Source organism: Equus quagga, unplaced genomic scaffold (assembly GCF_021613505.1).
Source record: "Equus quagga isolate Etosha38 unplaced genomic scaffold, UCLA_HA_Equagga_1.0 268.1_RagTag, whole genome shotgun sequence".
Lineage (NCBI taxonomy): Eukaryota > Metazoa > Chordata > Mammalia > Perissodactyla > Equidae > Equus > Equus quagga.
This window is the reverse complement of record NW_025799869.1, coordinates 2490370-2510482: the sequence shown is the minus strand read 5'-3', so window position 1 is coordinate 2510482 and position 20113 is coordinate 2490370. Positions and strand designations below refer to the sequence as shown.

At 52.2% G+C, this 20113-nt stretch overlaps 2 protein-coding genes across 2 annotated transcripts in view; one reads left to right on the top strand and one right to left on the bottom strand.

Moving 5' to 3' along the window:
* The window catches only part of LOC124233857 (sphingosine 1-phosphate receptor 3-like), a 12728-nt gene extending 5647 nt beyond the window's left edge, over positions 1 to 7081 (top strand). The window contains exon 2 of the mRNA XM_046651113.1: positions 3575 to 7081. Coding sequence (XP_046507069.1) covers positions 3715 to 4851 — 1137 coding nt within the window. The 5' untranslated portion in view covers positions 3575 to 3714 and the 3' untranslated portion in view covers positions 4852 to 7081. The remainder of the gene's footprint in view (positions 1 to 3574) is intronic.
* An 8195-nt stretch (positions 7082 to 15276) lies between these two features.
* Positions 15277 to 20113, bottom strand: part of LOC124233875 (SHC-transforming protein 3) — a 116131-nt gene continuing 111294 nt past the window's right edge. The window contains exon 12 of the mRNA XM_046651131.1: positions 15277 to 15405. Coding sequence (XP_046507087.1) covers positions 15277 to 15405 — 129 coding nt within the window. The remainder of the gene's footprint in view (positions 15406 to 20113) is intronic.

Below are 20113 nucleotides of genomic sequence, written 5' to 3'. Positions count from 1 at the left end.
GGGGGGGGAGTCAGTGCTGCTGCCCCAGGGGTGGGGGAGTCAGTGCTGCTGCTCCAGGGGTGGAGGGGGTCAGTGCTGCTGCTCCAGGGGTTGGGGGGAGTCAGTGCTGCTGCCCCAGGGGTGGGGGGGGTCAGTGCTGCTGCTCCAGGGGTGGGAGGGCGGGTCAGTGCTGCTGCCCCCCGGGATGGGGGCCAGAACTCGGCCTTCTGATGACTGACCCCGCACAGATGCATCTAGAATCAATCTGGCCTTTAGCCCAGCACTTAACTCCCCGGATGGGTCTGCTTTCTAATGTGGATAATCCAAAGAAAACAAGCTTTTAGATTCCAGAGAGAGCCCGATAGCTCCCACTTATGCAAAATGCGGAGAATTGCACTTAACAAAAGAAGTTCTGAAAAAACACACTCTTTGAGCGATGAATATTTAATTAAGGGAGATGATACATCCAGCATTAATGGGAAAATATGTTTGCCCTCAGGGTTCCTGGTTTGATGGGCCTCAGGCACATCTTGCCTTACTGTTATTGTGGTTATTTTATTTTTTGTTATTAGTTTTTATTGTTTTCTTTTTTTTTTTTGCTCTGCTTGATTTTATCAAAGCTGCATATACAGGGAGGAAAGAAGACGTGAGCCTGTGGGGCCTGTGGTCTGCCCACTGCGGCTCTCTCCCCCCAGAGAGGTCCAGGTCCAGCAGGTTCACAGCGGCTCACTTCCCTCCTCTCTGGTTAGAGGGATTGCAAGGGCCCAGAGGGAGCCGTGAGGTTTATAATATATGTAAAAAGGTGCAGAGTTATCATGGGGAAACTGAGGCACAGAAGACCAGCTTCGGACATACAGTGGTTTCAAAAACGTTTCCGATGCGGCTGCCCGAAGCCGCTTCTCCCCAGTGCAGTGACTTCACACACAATTCACGTCCCTCAAATATTTTTATAAGTCAGACCATTCAGGTGCTAAGTTGGTGATGCTCATAACTCGTCACGTTACCACATACGTGCCCTGGTCGGGTCTGGGGACAGAATCCCTTGACTGGGGAGCAGATGCCCCAGGGACACTCGGAGGTAAACCGGGCATGGAAGTGTAGTGGACTGAGGGGCAGCCACCGGGACGTGGCAGCAGGCGGCCTGCGCGGGGCGGGAGGAGGGGCCCTTGCGCTGGTGTGTGGACCCGCTGCCTTTGGAGAAGTTGCCGCTCTAGGGACAAGGCTCCCTCATGACTCTCAGTGGAGCAGCACATGTGTTTCTGTTCCCCACCCTGTGCTGTGCCTTGTCGGGGGCAAAGACACATGTGGCGCCGTGTTGGCACCGTCCTGGGGAGGCCGGCTGCTCGTGCAGTGGCTGTGCTGTGGCGTGGGAATTGGTGGGAGGATAACTGGGGGCTAAGTTGTCCTGTCCCTGGTGTCCTCTGGCGGCAAGGGCCTGGCCGGCAACGTGAGGGCCTGGGGTCACCATCCCTGGCTCACAGATGAGAGGAAACAGCCAGGCGGTAACAGAGGGCACACGTGTTTATGCGCCCCATTACTGTGCAAGGTGCTACGAGAGACCCCGTGAGCATCAGGGCGTCGGTGGGAGATCCAGAAGGCGCTCCAGGCAGAGGGCTTGGGGCTTAGCTGCTGTTATTTCTGCCCTTAAAATGACAGCTTGCAATTTGATTTAAAACATGGTGTGCAGCCTCTGAGAAAAGTCATCAGGGGCTGAACTGATTCCAGAAAATGTTACAGAGCAGGTAGAATTTGACTTCGGACTTGGAGGACAGACAAGATTTAAATAAAAATGTGGAGCAAGACTAGGAGGGGGCTGGTGGGAAACCTGCCCACTGAGCCGACCAGGGAGAATCTGCAGACAAGGCCCGTTATCCTTGCTGGGCCCCAGTCCAGGCGAGCAGGCAGGCAGGGCTGGGCGTGGTGGTCTGGCCTTCTGCACAAGGCAGCAAGGTGCCCTAGGCCTGGGCGTGCTGTGGTCGGGGGAGGAGCCCCAGGGCCCTGTGCTGCCTGCAATGTCTCATCAGAGATGGGGGGACCTTGGAAGGTACCCCCCCGGTCCTTTATCATGAGCCCAGCCTCAGGGACTGCTTGCTTTTTCATTTTGAAGTTAGAAACGATTTCTGCCACTCTTGGTATTCAAGCTGACCCCCAAGGCCCCGTGGCATCAGACAGCCGTGATGGAGGGGCCGAGAAGGGTCAGGGGCAGGCGTCAGCTCGGGCACTGGGGCCCACGGAGCTTCTGGAACAAGTGGCACATCACAGCTCCTGCACACTGGAAGAAATCTCTGCCAAGAAGCAGTGGGGCCATCTCTGCCCCGTCTCAGAGAACCTGAGCCCCCCAAATGAAGGGAGGGTTTGCCAGCATCTGCAGGGCACCGGACCAGTGCCCGAGTGGCAGCACGTCAGTTACCTGGAGGGTCCCATGGGCAGGAAACCCTGTGGTAGTCAACCTGCTTCTCACCTGCAGAGCAGCCACCTACGCTGACCCTGGTCCTCCAGGGACTGAGGCCGTCTCTGGGGATGAGCCCAGGGGTGGACCAGGCCTTCAGATTCCATCACGCCCCAAAATGCAGAGCCCCATATGAGGGGAGCGTGGCCCCTTTGCCTGGGAGCCACACTTAGGGCTGTGACTTAAACGTTATAGAAGTAAAAGAAAGAGATCCCCACTGGACGCACATGGTGGGCTGTTGTAAATTAACCTCATTTGATTTTAATTAGATATTTAAATATTCAAGTAATTTAAATTTAAGATGAGTGAGTCCACTGTAAGCCATTTCTCCCTGGGTAGTCTGCCTCGGCATCAGCATCACAGGCTGCCGACTGACATGGCCCAGGTCGGGAGGGAGAAGCATTAAAACTCAGGGCGGTGGAGGGCCGGGCTCCTGGGGTCCCCGCCTTCACTCTCTCTCAGCTCCCAGCCCAGATTTGGTTTTTGACAGTTAATCTAATATGCAGTTTGCTGAATTTTAAGCCACACTCAAAGTCCGTGTGCTTGTCCCTGCTTTCTGGTCCCATCATCTCTGGAGAAGGTGATTCCACTTTTCACAGGTTTGTATTCCCTCCCAGCTCAGCTGTTCACCGGGGAGGCGGCCATGTGGTCCTGTCCCAGGGCTCTCCTGCCCGGCAGACCTCTGGACCCAATTTCTGGCCTGGTCCCGGGGAGGCCATCTGGGCAGTGTGGGTGCTTCCACGATGTCGCTCCCAAGCTCCCCAGGGAGGCCTCAGACGTGGGGCCGGCATCTCCCAGGTTCCATCCTATTTTTCTGACCTGAGACAGTCCTGTTTCTCGGTCACTGGGAATAATGGTTTGGCAGCTCCTGTGCGCGAGAGGAGGATGAGCTGGTGGCGCGCTGCAGTGCCTTGAGATTTCCAGAGGGAAGTCTCACTGGGTCTGTGTCGTTGTTACAGTCGCACGGTTGATGACCATGGCCCCTGCACCAAATTTCCCCCCTGGCAGCTGCAGAGCCGAATCTCTCCGTGGTCACCCGGGCCCAGTGCAGCAGCGTATCTGCTGCCTTCTTCCAGCTTCGCTGCTGCCGTTGCTCTCCGGCCGTGTTACCTAACCACAAGGCGCCCCTCGTTCTGTCTTTTGCAGGAGCCTGTCCTCAGCACCCTCGCTGGGGTCTGCCGGGTCCTCACTGAAGCCTGAGCCGCAGTCTTTGTTTCCTGGGACATGGGCGTGCCTAGGGCGCCCTCTGCTGGGTTCTGGAGCTAACCCACCGTGAGTTCCAAGTGATGGCGACGGTCCCGCCTCCGCACCCCGGACCCACCCCCTGGAACGAGGTCCTGCGCACACACTACAACTACGTGGGCAAGCTGGAGGGCAGGCTGAGGGACGCGCCCGAGGGCGGCACCCTCACCACCGTGCTGTTCTTAATCGTCTGCAGCTTCATCGTCCTGGAGAACCTGATGGTCTTCATTGCCATCTGGAAAAACAATAAATTTCACAACCGCATGTACTTTTTCATCGGCAACCTGGCCCTCTGCGACCTGCTGGCCGGCGTCGCTTACACAGTCAACATTCTGATGTCAGGCAAGAAGACGCTGAGCCTGTCTCTGACGGTCTGGTTCCTACGGGAAGGCAGCATGTTTGTGGCCCTCGGGGCGTCCACCTGTAGCTTGCTGGCCATCGCTATCGAGCGGCACCTGACCATGATCAAAATGAGGCCGTACGACGCCAACAAGAAATACCGAGTCTTCCTCCTGATCGGGATGTGCTGGCTCATCGCGTTCTCGCTGGGCGCCTTACCCATCCTGGGCTGGAACTGCCTTCGCAACCTCCCCGAATGCTCCACCATCCTGCCCCTCTATTCCAAGAGGTACATCGCGTTCTGCATCAGCGTCTTCATGGCCATCCTGGTGACCATCGTGATCCTGTACGCACGCATCTACTTCCTGGTGAAGTCCAGCAGCCGCAGGGTGGCCAGCCCCCACAACTCGGAGCGGTCCATGGCCCTGCTGCGGACTGTGGTGATCGTGGTGAGCGTATTCATCGCCTGCTGGTCCCCGCTGTTCATCCTCTTCCTCATCGATGTAGCCTGCAAGGTGAAGGAGTGCGCTGTGCTGTTCAAGGCCCAGTGGTTCATTGCGCTGGCGGTGCTCAACTCGGCCATGAACCCTGTCATCTACACGCTGGCCAGCAAGGAGATGCGCCGAGCCTTCTTCCGGCTGGTCTGCACCTGCCTGGTCCGGGGCCGGGGCACCAGCTCCTCGCCCGTCCAGCCCGCTCTCGATCCCAGCAGGAGCAAATCCAGTGGCAGCAACAACAGCAGCCCGTCCTCCAAGAGCAAGGAAGACCCTCCCCCACTGGCTGCCCCGCCCTGCATAACCGACAAAAATAAAACCCTGCCGAATGGGATCCTCTGCAAGTGAGGGCGCTGGCCTCGAGGAACGGGGACCCTGCCACGGCCACGGGAGGAGTGGCCCCCTGCCCTGCGGCTGCCATCTTATTTATTGCACACCTCACCCGTGGCGGCTCAGGAAATCTCTTTTGCCAACAGCCTGCCTGGTGTGGACGTCTCTTAAGGAGGGGACCCAAGGAACTGCCGAGTCATTTCAGTGTAGACAGCATGCATGTTTCGACTTGTTCCAGAGTCTTCCGAATGTAGCGAGCTGCTGTCGTCGTGGTTGCCTTCCCCGGAATCCCACCGGCTGCCCTCTGTTGCTCCCAGAGAGGGGAGGTCGTGGGCACACAGTGTACAATGTTTCCCAGAACAGCAGGGTGATGTTTAGTGACTTTACACGACACGGACTGTGCACAGAAGGGCTGCTGTGCATTATCATGCCTGTGCTCGCAGCACTTGTGTTTCAAAGGTCTGCCGTCGGTGCACATATAAGCTGTGCAGGCGGCACAGTCATGTAACAGATGGTGCAGCTGTGTTCCGCCTGGACCACCAGGCGCACAGAGACGGCTGGGAGCTGAGTGGACACGCCGTCCCAGTCTCCTCAGATGGACATGAAGTCCCAGGTTAGGCATGCTTTGAACACCCAAATTCCCAAAAAGGCCTTGTCCGGGGCTAGCCCCGGATGTGTGGGAATCACCGAAAACAGTCCTGAGACGTGCCTGCCCCTGAGCAAGTCAGTGTCTGAAGGACCCTGGGGAGAACCAGTGAGGTCTGTGGGTGCGGGTCTCCTGAGGGGCCCCCGCTCCTCTCCCACCTTGTGTCCCTGTGCAGTTTTAAGCACATCTAAAAGCCAAATTAGCCAAATTATGTGATTGTTTAGGGGTTTCTCCAAATCACAGAAAAGCCTCCCAAGGTCTTCCGGGAGCTGCGCCCGAGACCAACGGAGAACCTGCCCAGGAGAGCAGAGGACGACCCGGCCGGTGCGTCTTTCCGTGTCACGGAAGCAGTGGTCCGTGTAATGGAAGGTCTCTGTTGAATTAGGAGAATTTCCCGGCCAGCACTTTGATCCTGCGTTGAGTTTGATTCCGTATCAGAAAAGCAGCACGTCTATAAGCCCCGTGTTGTCACAGCCGACGAGCTGGGCCGTCAGCAGCCACACGGCTCCTGGACAGTGGACCGGCACGCTGACCAGTAAAGCAGTGGAGTGGTCAGAAGAGGAGCTAACCTGTGTTGGGCTGTGCCTTCTTCAAACAAATGTCACGATCTGTCCACGGTACTGTCCTCTCCCTTCTCCCGTGGGCTGCCCCTGGATGGCCCTGTCTGCCTTACCGGGGACGCCTGAGACGACCCCGAGGATTCTAACGCAATGCAAACTCCTGAAACACACACGTCTGCAGAGCTCTCGTAAGCCCGTAGTTGACGTGTTGAGTTCTGTGTAAAAACAAAAACAAAGCGACCTTCAAAAGGATTCTTACTTGAGTAAACCTCACATCAGACCCCTGGAAGTTTTTGAGGTTCACTGAGAATTTTGCCTGAGTAAAGACTAAAAGAGTAGTTTTAATACATTAACTTTTTGGAGAGAAAGCGACTCCTGTTTGTCATTGGATGTGAGTGCCTCTTGTCAAGGAGCATTTCTGTGGGTCCTGAGTCACCTCGGTGCGTTGACCAAAGACTTCCCTCAGTTTTGGTACCAACGAGATCAATCCTATTTGTAAGGATGCTCATCCGTGGCGTTTTTCTTGCCTTCTCTACTCACAAAAGGAGCTGCTTCTCCTATCAAATAGCACCAGAAACCCAGGGTGTTTCTAGAAAAGTTAAGCATTAAGGTACTTGATTAAGAAAACAAAAAAATGCATCTGAGAGCCCAAATGTTGGCACTACATTCTCACACAGGTAGTGAAATGCCTTTAGAACTTTCCATCGTGGTTCTGAGCTGCTATCAGGGCCCTGCGTCTCTGGCGCTAATATTCATAACACTCAGAGTGATAACCCAACTTCCCTCTGAGATAACGCAAAACTGTCAGGCAATCTGAATGAAGACTACTCCAAAAAAAAGGAATTGTGTTCGTTCGACATATGTAGAAATAATTGACTTTAATCCCAGTGTGTACAGCCTAACTAGCTAGCTGGGGACCATTTAGAAGTTGAGTGTTTCAGAGCCACAGAGAACCTGTGCATTAGACCTCATTCCGTTAGGAACCTGTACTGTGTCCCATGTATGTCTGTTAAGAAAATAAAACCAAAAGTCTTTGTACAAACCCATTGTTGGCAGTCTGTGCTGGGGGCTGTCTGCACGAGGGCCAGCCCTGGGGCGTGCGAGGGGGCAGCCTGGCTTCCCACCTGGTGCCGTGTTTCTCCAGGAAGGAAACCCCAATAATCCTCCCACCCTTCACTTCTCCACTGGCCTAGCTGCTGTCTGGTGAAGCTATGTGCATTGGGCGCTATTCCACCGATATGGTAGATGAGACTGGAGGAAGGTCAATGGACTGCCCTTTGGATGGGGAGACGATTATCAGAGTCATGATGGTCAAAGTAGAGCCAAAAGAGGCAGGATGTTTGGTCCTGTTCCATCAGCAGCAGGAGAGAAGAGATCAGAACCGGCCCTTGCCCAGCCTCCCCCCTCACCAGTGGGAAGTTTCAGCCTGTGCGTGGGGCGCGCACGTGTGTGTGTGTGTGTGTCTGCCTGGTGTTCTACAGAGAGGCCTGATTGGGCACAGTTAGTCTGGTGGTGACATTCACGAAGAAATCTCTCCAGCACGACCGGAGACCACAGCCCTCCTACCTTTGATTCTGTGCGCAGCTGCCGAGGCAGAAGTCAACTCCAGTCCCCGGCAAGGATGCGTCTGCCGGCCGCCATTCCTTCCGCACGCTTGGCGGATGGGGGCGGCTCTGCTGTGACTGGGTTTTAAGAAGTCTCCGGGGGAATAACAGGACATCTGCTTTCTGTGCAAAGGTTTCAGACGCCCCCCCCCCCCCCACTCGGTGAGGCAATACGAGATCCACCATCCAAATGAGAGACTTTTTACACAATCCTTTATTGCCCACAGACTTACAATGACAGTCACTGTAACAACGAACTCCATAGGAAACAGCTGTTTCTCTCTGCCCCGACCCACGACCCACGACCCACGGTTAGTCTGTGCTGGTAAAGAGCCTTTCACAGAAATGTAACAAGATATATTTTATAGAAAACTTCTAATTAAATTACCAAGTCCATGCTTTTAAATTGTATCTACGAGAGCAAAACCTGAACGCTCTGATGTTTTTAGTATCTAAGTCAAATATCAAAGGGTTTGCTACATAATCAGAGATGCACACACCACTGTTCCCAAAATGAAGGCACATTTTCCGTTCACCAATGGTGAGAACAAGCACAGCGTCGTCTGCGTGGGTGTGCCAGCCTCCGCTCCTGGGCCACGTGGGGCCGCCATGCGGCACCTCCACCTGCTACCCCGGAGGCCTGGGGATGTGCCAGGTGTGCCGTGGAGGGCTCGCAAGGAAGCTGCCTCATCCCCGAAGGAGTGAAGTGGCTTCACCAAAGGTGAGGAGGGAATTTTAGCATATTTTCACCCACTGTATTGTCCAATCTCCCGAATGTTGGCCAAATAACTTAGGTTTTATCGTTTTTCTTAGAACAGAGATTAGAAAACTTGAAATCGGTTTGTCTTTCCTCTCCTCGGGAATGTCCGCAGGCCAGTCCTGTTCTGATATTAAAGTAGAAGGTGGTGAGCTGGCAGTAAAGCCGGACAGAGAGCTTTACAGCGATTGTTTTTTGTTTCACAAAAGTTAGTGGAAAACAAAACACAAAATTTTCAAATAGTATTTATCAATATGTATAATTTGCCATCTAAATGCTTTTTAAAAAGTAGTAAATATCCTACTGTTACCCATTAAATTCACATGGAGTTCTCTCCTAACCCTTAGATTGAAACATCAGCTGTTTAATTCTGAATACACAAAACATTCACATACTTAATGTTACAAGATTTTTTTCTGGAACAAGTTATATTCAAAAGTCAGATGAACAGAGAACATTCCATTTGCGACCGACACACAGTTGTTACAGAAGAAGGTAATTCAGTGTTCAAAGATGGACTCCACCGTGAATTCCTGCTGTGTTGGTTGTCACTTGATTTTGTGGTCAGGAACTTTGGTTGTGGTAAGTGTCCCAGACGAGTGTGCATTAATTACCTCAGACATTCAGGACCCAGCCTGTCCCCGAAGGGCCTAGTTTTCTACCTACAGCATTTTAAGGTCAAACAACAAAACAGAAACTTAAACTTGTGTGCGATTTCCTTTCTGACTCTTTTGTTCCATGAGAATGACTCTTCCAGCCCTCAGGAGACAGCCTTGCGTTTGGGCCCCAGGGAGTCACTTATTCAGGGTGTCTGTGAATGCAGCAAGGGGGAGAGAAGTGACGTGGGGCAGTCTCACCACCCGCCCAGCATCCCTCCTGACACAGGCCATCACGCGGCACGAGTGTGTCCCACGCCTTGTCTGCCTGCTCCACCACCCCCGTCCCATCTGCCGCCCAGCCGGCAGAACCTTCAGACTCCCCAGACCCAGCGGGGTTGCGGCTCCCGCGGTCCTAGGGAACTTGGCCACACCAGTCATCACCCTTGTCTTGCTGCAGCTCCCTGTGTGTGTTCACTTCCTCCTGGGTTATATTTATGTATTTCTATATATATAACCTCTCCCGTTCACCTCTGCATCCCAGGAGCCCAGCACGGCGCCTGTGCACACGAGCCAGCGCACAGACGGGGCCGAGGGAAGGCTGGCTGGGTAGGAAGGCTGATGAGCGGTGCCCACACACAGCTGCGCTGGGGAAGACAAGGCTCGCCTGGGCCTGCCTGATGGGGACAGCCTCCACCATGCTGCCCTCCTCATCCTCCTTTGCTGGCCTCCCAGACACTATGCGCTCCTGGATGAGCGCAGGACATAGGTCTGGACTTGCCTGTCCCCCAAGCCCTGCTTCTCACCTCCATCCTCCTCTGCCCTCCTGTCGCCTCCTGTCCTCGCTTTCCCCCGCTGGTTTCTCCTCCCCCCCGTCCCTCCGTCATTTCCCACAGTGGCCCTCATGGCCCTCCTGTTCTGTTCCTGCTCTGTCTGCACTCAGGCCCCACGTCCTGCGGCATCCTGGACCCTCCTCCACGCGTCTGCAGATGCCAGGATCCGTCAGTCCCCAAATTTTTCATTGTCCTTGTTAGTTAAAATACCGAAGGAGGAGTCCCGAGGTGCAGGTCGCACAGCCAGCCTGCACGTGCACACGTCCAGACAGCCGCATGTCCATCGTCCTCAGTGTAGGTACGTGTACGTGTGTGTATGTACATACGTATGTGACTGATATTCACCAGTCCTGGTATAAAGTTGCAATTTATCTGGCTGCTATAAAATGTGCCAGTTTTAAAACTGTGCATTTGTTGCCTGCAGACTTATAAATATGTATAAAGCCCATTATAAATAAATTGTGGCTGGCAGATGGCATTTTATCTGCCAGCAGTGATTGCATGGAGTTATAAATGCTTATTAATCCTCCACTTTTAAACTCACAGCATGGACCCTGGGACCCATGACGTGAAGTGGCCTGAAAACACAATCATAAATTAGGGGGGAAAGCCATCAGTAAGGGGCAGGAAGAGCTGGCAGCTACCACTTGACGGTGCCCACCAGCATCATTGGCAATGTATTAGAAATGCAAATTCTCAGGCCACATCCGGACCTGCCGAGTCAGGGACCCTGGGGAGGCCCCGGTGGCTCTGAGGCTACCCGCCACCCCAAGCCTGCTTAGCAGGAAGGCCCGTCTCTGCCCGAGGATGCCCTGGCTCAGGGGGTGTGCACAGGTGTGCATGGGGCTGGCCAGGACATTGTGGCCAGAAGCAGCACTCCACCCATGCTGGGCAGGTGGGGAAGAGCCCGGCTTTCTCCCTGCCTGGAGGCGCGTCCAGTCCTCCCCCTCGGGCCCCAGCTCCAGGCGTTATCCACATGCTGGCCACGTGCTGATCATGCCCTTCTCGTCAGTTTCTCCCCCTTCCCCAGCCCTGGCTCATCACCCGGAGAAACTACACACACTCAGATCCTCTCTCGGGGTCTGTTTCCTAAGGCCCCCGCACTACACAGAGGACTGGAAACACTTCCCCGTCAGTGGGACTGACTCACACCTTTGTGCATTTTGGAAAGAAGATGGATAAAATGTAAGCCCAAGGACGGAAGAGCTACTTGCCATTTTCCATCAGGCGCTGAGATTTATGTATCAGCCCTCAAGGGTCCTAATGAGTCCTGCGATCTATCCTAGATTCAGCCACTGGCCGCTGCTACCCTCTGAGAAGTCACCTGGCTCCAGTTTCCTCGCTGGAAAGTGGGTCCTTGCAGCTGCAGGTCCCATGATGCTCCCTTGTGTATCCTTCTCTGGGACCAGTGACAGTTCACGTCCCAGTAAAGGGGTTTTTCTGCTGCTTCTTTCTCAGGATCAATTTTAAATGTTTCCCTACAGAACCAGGGTATTATTCTGAAACCCAAGGCCAAGATTGGTCTGCGTCCTGTGGTTACTGTTTCTAATCTTTCCACACTTCCCCCCATTTCCAAGCCGGCTGTCCCTACTCAGAGCAGGGCACGTGTAGATGGCAGCGGCACGCACAAGGCCAGCGAGAGGGAGCCGACGCACTTCTGTGGGTGAAGCACCCCAGGAGACACCCGTGCTCCATGTTGACACATATTCACCAACCCCACTCCTCACAATGGGGGCTGCACAGCCCTGCAGTGCAGGTGACCAGCCACTGCTCAGAGAAACCCAGCACCTAATGCAAGGCCAACTGGCTCTGTGCGTGCCGGAGCCGAGGATGGACCAAGGCGTCCACCCACTGTCCGGGAGCCTGTAATCCAAGGAAACACGTGACTGGCCTTCATATGGCGACTGGTCAGGGGCGTCGTCAGGACCCCAGGAGGGCACAGAGCCAGGAGGCAGGTGTTGACTGTGTCCCTGAGCACCGAGGGGGCTCTTTTGGGGGCCACACCAAGTGCTGCTCCATCCACTCCTCCCCCAGGCCTGTCCCTCCTTCTAAGCCAGGCCTTTTCTCCACACAAGGCTTGCCAGTTTCTCTCCTCACTGGAAATTATCCGTGCTGCCCTCCTCCACCAGGAGACCCTCAGGCCACCATATGTGCCCCAAGTGGGCTTCTGTCCATCCACTCCAACACCCAAGACTGCCCTAAACAGAATTGTTGCCCAAATGAAACACTAGCCAAGGCTGAGTGGGCACCTGGTCCTTTGGCCTCTCAAATATAAAATGCCCAAGAGTGGAAGCTTCGGCACGGGATTTGGATTAGGAGCTGTGTGAATGCCTATTGTTTGTCAGGCTGCCCACGGCCATTCAGGCTCCTTGGTCGTCGAGCGTCAAAGCCGACTGAGACCAGCGGTGAGCAGCCCGAGAGCCCCACAGGCTCTCAGTGGGACGAGAACGTCACAGGAAGCACAGCTAATTCACGTTGGATGGTGAGGGTGGGAGCAGAGGTGGATGGGGTCCCCAGGGCCACTCTACAAGCACCTGCCGGTGCTCCCAGCACACTCAGAGGAGGCCTGGGTTGAGTGGGGGGCTCAGGAGAGGGGCAGCAGGCCCCAGTGTTCCGTGGGCCCAGGGTGACCCGGCACAGGGTGCAGCCACCATGCCATGGGAGTCGGAGATCCTGGCGTGCACAGCCCTGCCCAGGCTGGGATGCGGTCCAAGAAAGCACAGGGTGGGGACCCAGGCTGGGCAGGGAGCAGCCCGTCATGTCAGCCTGGGAATCCTGAGCTCCAAGGGCAGCAGAGTCGGGAACGCTGCGTGAGCGGAACAGCTCTGCTGCCTGCCAGCTGCATGACCTGGAGCAAAGAGGCCTCCGATCTGAGCCTCAGTTTCCCTGTCTGTGAGTGAGGCTCACAGTAATGCCCATCACACGATGCCTGAAGGAAGAGGTGAGATATTCGTGCCAACTCTAGCATGCTTTACAAATGACAGGAACAGAGACACGACAGTCACTGCCCTCTGCCCTGTCTTTGATCTGCTCCCGTGGCCACAGAAGAGTGCCGATTTTCCCACCGGCACCGTTCCATTGTCAGCAGTCTTGCCATATGAGCTTAAAAATACATATTTTGAGTTAATATTGAAATAAAGTTTGATCCCCCAATACTTTTAATTTTCTAAATTGATTCTCATGCAAGAAAACATGATATATATTGCTTATCACCACTGAGCTAAACGCCAACTTCAGAGCAGAGAGCTACTAAAACCACGGATTACCATTTCTCACATCCCCAAGAGGAAAAAGAAAGCAGATCAAACGTTCAGGTGCTCACTGTTCCTAAGTCTCGTTTCCTAATTTATTCTTGCCCTTAGCATCAGCATCTCGGCCTTACACAGCAGGGCATGCAAGATGTTGGAAGAAAAGTCGTTTCATCCATTTTTATATGTGTGTACACTCACACACGGAGAAGGACCACGTGTTCCCACAGAGGTCAGACCTTTACACACGTCTGCAGGGCTGTGGGCCTCTAGGAGATAGAGTGCTGGGCCGTTCTCGCAGCCACCCCAAAGTCTATGATGTCACAGGGCCAGAGCCTGAGCCAGCTGCTGCCCCAAATTCCTGTTTGCCACCCACTGCTTCTGGATAACTTGGAGCAGTGTATCCACACTGCTTCTGAAATGAGAACCATTCCAGGAAGAGGCAGGGTGGTCCAGATCTGCCCCAATCTACTGCAGAACATTCTAGAAGATTGAAGCCCCTGTCACTTGGATTTGCTGGATGCTCAAAGGACAAAAACCCCACAGAGGGCTATATGTGAAGGCTTCAACCTGCCCCGACCCATCCTCACCCATCAGCTCTACCCCATCCTTTCATCCTGGCCACACACACCCCAAAAGTAGAAATGGGGTTCGTGCAGTTAGCATTCGAACTTTGCAGAATGAGTACTCAGCAGAATTTTTTAAATCTACCCTTAACTCCTCACTCTTGAAGCATCCAATTTATGACTGTCCGACTCAGCGTGCACAGAGTGTCTTTCTGTGGCACTGATCAAGGGGTGTCACACGCCAGGGCATTTCACCGGGACGAGGGCCAGTGTCACACCCGTTGGAAGGTGCCAGTGAATGAATGCTTCTATCTTTTAAAAGACAATCTCTGTTAAATCACATGGTCATCTCAACTAGATATTTGTTAAACATCTTAAACAGTGCAACTCCCCAACATCCCATGCCCAGCAGGAAACCACAGTATTTTGTCTCAAAGGAAGGAAGGAGCCAAGATAAAGCCCATGTGTGAGGCACAGCCCCTTCCCATGGAGCGACAGGAAACGTGCTGTCGAGACAACCAGTCACTTTACCCACCGATCGCTCCAGAAGGAGAACCTCCAGCTGATTCCCCCTAATCCTGAGCCTGGTCCCCAGCTTCCGGCAAATGTAGAGCCAGGGGGAGCGGCCGGTGCGAACGTCTCCAGGACTGAACTCTGAGCACACATGTTTGTGTCTGTCTTCAGCACAGCTTGTACACAAGCTTTTTTCTCTATTGGCTGTAAGGGGCAACAATTTGACTAGCAGCTCCCGCGGCAGCCTGTTGGCTAGAAGGACATACAACCAAGACTCTGCCCCAGCCGCCCCGTGCACATACTCGTTTTGCCATTATACAGATAAAAACAAGGGAATTATTTGCCGGTCAAGATCCTGACCAGGGAGGCTTATTTTGTGCCATATTTGGCAGTAGGGTGAATCCCCAAGAACCCCTGGTCAACTAGGGCCAAGGGGGACAGCACGCCTGTGGTCAGCGCAGCTGGAAACAGCTGGCATGATGCCTGCTCCTTAATGCCGGAGAGCCATCCACTGGGGGACACCCGTGCAGACAGGTGAGCGGCAGAGCCCCAGGGGCGAGGAGGAGGCGCCGCGGCCCGGAGGAGTGGTGGCCGTCAGCACAGCGCACTCAGTGCTCCACCTGCAGAGCGGGCCTCTCTGGACAGGGTCTTGCCTCATGCTGTCACAATCCCGTGATGATTACCGACTGTCCTGCTCGCTTCTATTCCTCATATTGTGCTTATTGGGTAAAACTGCAGGTAACACCTTCGCAGTGGAATTTCCCAGTGGAATGGGTCAGTCGAATTAAATTTTCTCCTGGACAGCTACAGTCAAACGCTTTTTTTCATTAAAAAACATACAGCACAGAACATTAATCTTACATCTTTCTTAGTCTTAGAAAATATAAATATAGAGGGCTAATTTGTACAGGATGTATAGGTATGTACACCGTCAATATGCACATGAGAAATCGGAACAAGTTTATGAAACTTGTACTTTTCAGAAGCCTTCCTCCTGGAGCCGCTGAACAAGGCTCTGAGCCTGTGGGCAGCTGCCCCAGCACGGGAGCCCGATACCGTCTACCCGGAAGAGCCGAGTCCCCTGACGGCAGCTCAGCGTTGGGATCGGGCAGCTGGCGGGTCACTGGTTCCTCTCTACCGGCTGCTGGAGGCAGAGCTCGCTTCCGGCGGAGACAATGGGCAAGCTGTTCTCCAGGTGGTGGTGGATGAGGTGGCTGATGCTGTCGAAGACTCTGTCCTTCGTCCGGACCTGTGAGGGACGCGAGGGAGGGTTAGCACAACCCACAAGCAGGAAGAAGAGTACACGCTCCACTCGGAGTCAGATGGCCCACTTGAGCCATCTGAGCTGGAGGGGCAGCCTCCCCGGGGCACCCCATGCTTTCAGAGATGGTGCCTGCAAAGTCCCCAGTTACCTTCGATGACCCGCCAGTTCAGTCCCTTCCTCTGTTCACCCCTCCAGAAGTGAGCCACAGCCTCCCCCACCTTCAGCAACCAGGGCCCATGGTGAGCTCCCCCACTCACACTGGCCTTCCCTCTCCTGCTCCTCCCCTGCCCCTTAGGATCCAGCTGTCCTGCACCGCCCCACTGGGGTCTGTAGGCTCCCATGCCCCTCCCACCTTCAGGCCTTTGCATGGTGGTCCTCAGTCCAGAATGTGCTTCTCTCCCCTGGAAACCCGGCTCGGCCTCCATGTCAGCACCTCAGGCCACTTCCCTTCCTCACCACCCCTCCCCAAGACAGCCCCCAGCATCCTGCACTCCCACCAGGAGGGAGCCCAGAGTTCTGTAGAGGAGCTCCAAGTGCCCACTGGAGGGTGGGCCTGGCTGGGATGGAGGGACCATGCTGCACACTCCTGGTCACTCAGTTCTAGAGCCTAGAATGGTGCTGCCCACGAATTTCTCCTGAATAAATGAACACCTGAGGTGGGGGTGGGGTGCCAGGAGGCAGTTCACAGCTTCCCTCCGCCCTGCTGGCCTCTGCCCTGGTCGCTGAGGTTCAGCAGCACCCCCCAACCCTGGGCCAGGACACTCACGGTGCAGACCACACTTGAAGAAGACAGTGGGAGGTCTGGCCAGGAGCAGTCTCCCAGTGTAAATGAATTCAGCAAAGCAGCAGCATACAAAATCAACACACAAGGTCAGCTGCATTTCTACACACAAACCATGAACAATCCAAAGAGGACAGTAGGAATGCAGCTCCATTCACAACAGCATCAAAAAGAATAAAATACTTAGGAATTAACTTAACCAAGGAGGTGAAAGACTTTTACTCCAAAACTACAAAACATTGCTGAAAGAAATTAAAGAAAACGTAATAAATGGAAAGACATCCTGTACTCATGGATTGGAAGACTCCATATTAAGATGGCAATACCACCCAAAGCAACCTACGATTCAACGTAATCCCTGTCGCAATCCCAACATTTTTGGTAGAAACAGAAAAATCCATCCTAACATTCATAAGGAATCTCAAAGGACCAGAATAACGAAAACAATCTTAAAAAAGAAGAACAAAGTTGGAGGACTCACGCTTTCTGAGTTTAAAACTTACTACAAAGTTACAGTCATCAAAACAGCGTGGTACTAGCATAAAGACAGACATAGAGACCAATGGACTGGAATAGACAGTCCACAGATAAACCCTCGCAGATGAGGCCAAATGACTTTTGGCCAGGGTGCCAAGACCACTCAGTGGGGAAAGGCTAGTCTCTTCAACGATTGGTCCTGGGAAAACTGGATCTCCACATGCAAAACAATGAAGGTGCGATCCCTGCTAACACAATATACAAAAACTAGCTCAAAATGGATCAAAGACCCAAATGTAAGACCTAAAACTATAAGACTCTTAGAGGAAAACACAGGGCAGAAGCTCCAAGACATTGGATTTGGCAATGATTTCGTGGATATGACATAAAGGCACAGACAACAAAAATAAATAAACAAATTGGACTTCATGAAAATTTTAGAATTTTGTACATCAAAGGACACTATCAACAGAATTAAAAAGCAACCCATAGAATGGGAGAAAATATTTGCAAATCATGTATCTGATAAAGGATTAATATTCAGAATATAGAGAGAACTCCTAAAACTCAACAACAAAAACAATCAGACAACCCAATTCAAAAATGGGCAAAGAACTGGAACTTGCAATTCTCCAAAGAAGATGTGAGAATGGCCAATGAGCCTGAACATCACTGATCATTAGGGAAGTGAAATCAAAACTACGATGAGATACCACCTCGCACATATTCAGATGGCTAGTATTTTTAAAAAAGAAAAAACAGAGAACAACAAATATTGGCAAGGATGTAGAGAAATTGGAACCTTTATGTACTATTGGTGGGAATGTAAAATGGTACAGCCACTGTGGAAAACAGTATGACGATTTCTCAAAAAGTTAAAGATAGAATTACCATATGATCCAGCAATTCCACTTCTGGACCCCAAAAGCAGGGTCTGAAAGAGACAGTTGTACACCCATGTTCATAGCAGCGGTATTCACAATAGTCGAGTGATGGAAGCAACCTAAGTATCCATTGCAGATGGATGGATAAATAAATGTGGTCTATACATACAATGGAATATTACTCAGCTATAAAAAGGAAGGAAATTCTGATACATACTGCAACATGGATGAACCCTGAGGACATTAGGCTAAGTGAAATAAGCCAGTCACAAAAGTACGAATACTGCGTGATTGCCCTTATATGAGACACCTACAGTAGTCAAAACCATAGAGACAGAAGTAGACTGGTGGGTGCCAGGGGTTGGGAGGAGAGGTGAATGGGGTGTTAGTGTTTAATTGGTACAGAATTTCAATTTTGCAAGATGAAAATAGTTCTGGAGGTGGATGGTGATGTTGGTTGTACAACAATGTGAATGTATTTAATGCCGCTGAACTGTACACTTACCAATGGTTAAGATGGTAAATTTTATGCTATGTGTATTTTGCCACAGTAAAAAAAAGTGAAAAGAAAAAAAAAAGAAAAGAAAGAAAAAAGAATGGGTAAATGATCTGAATTGACATTTCTTCTAAGAAGATATATCAATGGCCACTAAGCCCATGAAAAGATGCTCGACATCATTAGTCATCAGGGAAAATGCAAATCAAAACCACAGTGATACACCACTTCACACCCACTAGGACGGCTGGAATCAAAGTCGATAGTAACAATTGTTGGTAAAGATGTAGAGAGATCAGAACCCTCCTACACTGCTGGTCGGAACATGAAATGGCACAGCTGCTTTGGAAAACTGTCTGGCAGTTTTACAAGTGATTAATTATAGGGTTATCATATGACCCAGCGATTCCACTCCTAGGTATATATCCAAGGGAAATGCAAACATATGTCCATACAGAAACTTGGACGTGATGTCTACAGCAGCATCATTCATGATGGCCAAATGTCACTAACAGACTAACCATAAAGAAAGTGGGGTATATCCATCAATGGATTATTATTCAGTCATAAAAGGGAGTGGCAGCCTGACACACACTACTACATGGATAAACTTTGAAAACATTATGCTAAGGGAAAGAAATTTGTCACAAAAGTCTACATATTATATGATTCTATTCCTGAAAGTCTAGAATGGAAAAATCTATATAGAGAGAAAATAGGAGTGTTGTTTCTAAGGACTGGGGGGGGGGGGGGGGGAGGGGGGGGGTAGCTAAATGTTACGGCATTTCTTTTTTAGGTGAAGAAAATGTTCCAGAATTGGCTGTGGTGATGGATGCACATATCCGTGAATATACTAAAACCAGTGAATTGTACACTTTAAATGGGTGTATATGTAAATTACATCCCAATAAAGCCGTTTTAAAAATCTCTGTCCACCAGTTCAAAGAAAATCCAGAGGACAGGGAGCAAGGTTAACAGTGCCACAAGGAAGCAAGGACCCAAATCCTGGTGTGAGATAGTCTACAGACTGGATCTAGGTGCTCAGACAAGTCGGTGGTGTGGGGGCCGATGGGGAGCTGCAGTGCAACAGGCAGGATGCACCACACGGGCCGTGATGGAGGCTAATTCCAGCAAATGTACCGTAAGAAAAACATCTTTGAGATAATCAGGAAAATTTGAGTATGTTAAGTGGTTATTTTAAATTTTATTGGATATAACAATGATGTCATGTTGATGTTTTTAATGTCCTTATTGGTAGAGATGCATGCTAAAGTACTTACAGGAGAAACGCAGCAGGCCTGGGAAATGCTATAAAATACTTTGGAAAGCTCCTCCCTCCCCTTCCTTTCCCTCCCAAACGAACAACCAGTCCAAAAGCCAGGCAGCCTCGATGTCTGTGCTGTGGGGGGCAGGGCTAGTAGCCACAGTGGCCCCCGACGGGAGCCTGCAGGGCAGGCAGAGCGAGGCGAGGGCCCACAGGCCGGACAGCTGGCCCAGGCATCAGAGGGGTCCCTGCCAGGGAGAAGGTGGGCAGCCCAGCATGGAAGTCAGAGCCGAGCAGGGGAGGGCATGTATGTGAGAGGGCAGAGGGGCGTGGGGTCAGAGCAGGAATGGGGCGAGGAGTAGACAGTGGCGGGAGTGGCTGGACAGAGAAGTCGGAGCCCTGGCCGGGTGAGGACAGGGGGCGCAGCGGCCGCAGTGGCGGATGCCTTACATACAGGGGAGGAGTTCCTCAAACAGGTAGAAATACGAAGGATGGCGGGAGTCAGGTTTCTATTGTTGGAGAAGAGGGTTATGAATGTGGAAAAGGACAAAAGCAAATGAACCCCGTGGTATCAGAGAGGCAGCGGAAGAACTGTCGTGAGCTCATGTTTCTAATCTATACCGATAGATATAGAAATAGAGAAATAAATGTACATGCACGTGTGTCCACGGAGAGGGCCTGGGAGTGCAACTCCCCACAAGCAATGGGCACAAGTAGTGCCCAGATCCTGATCTTGCCATGAAAATGAACCAGCCAGGGCTCCCTCGGGAAGGGGCAGATGGCAGCACCGT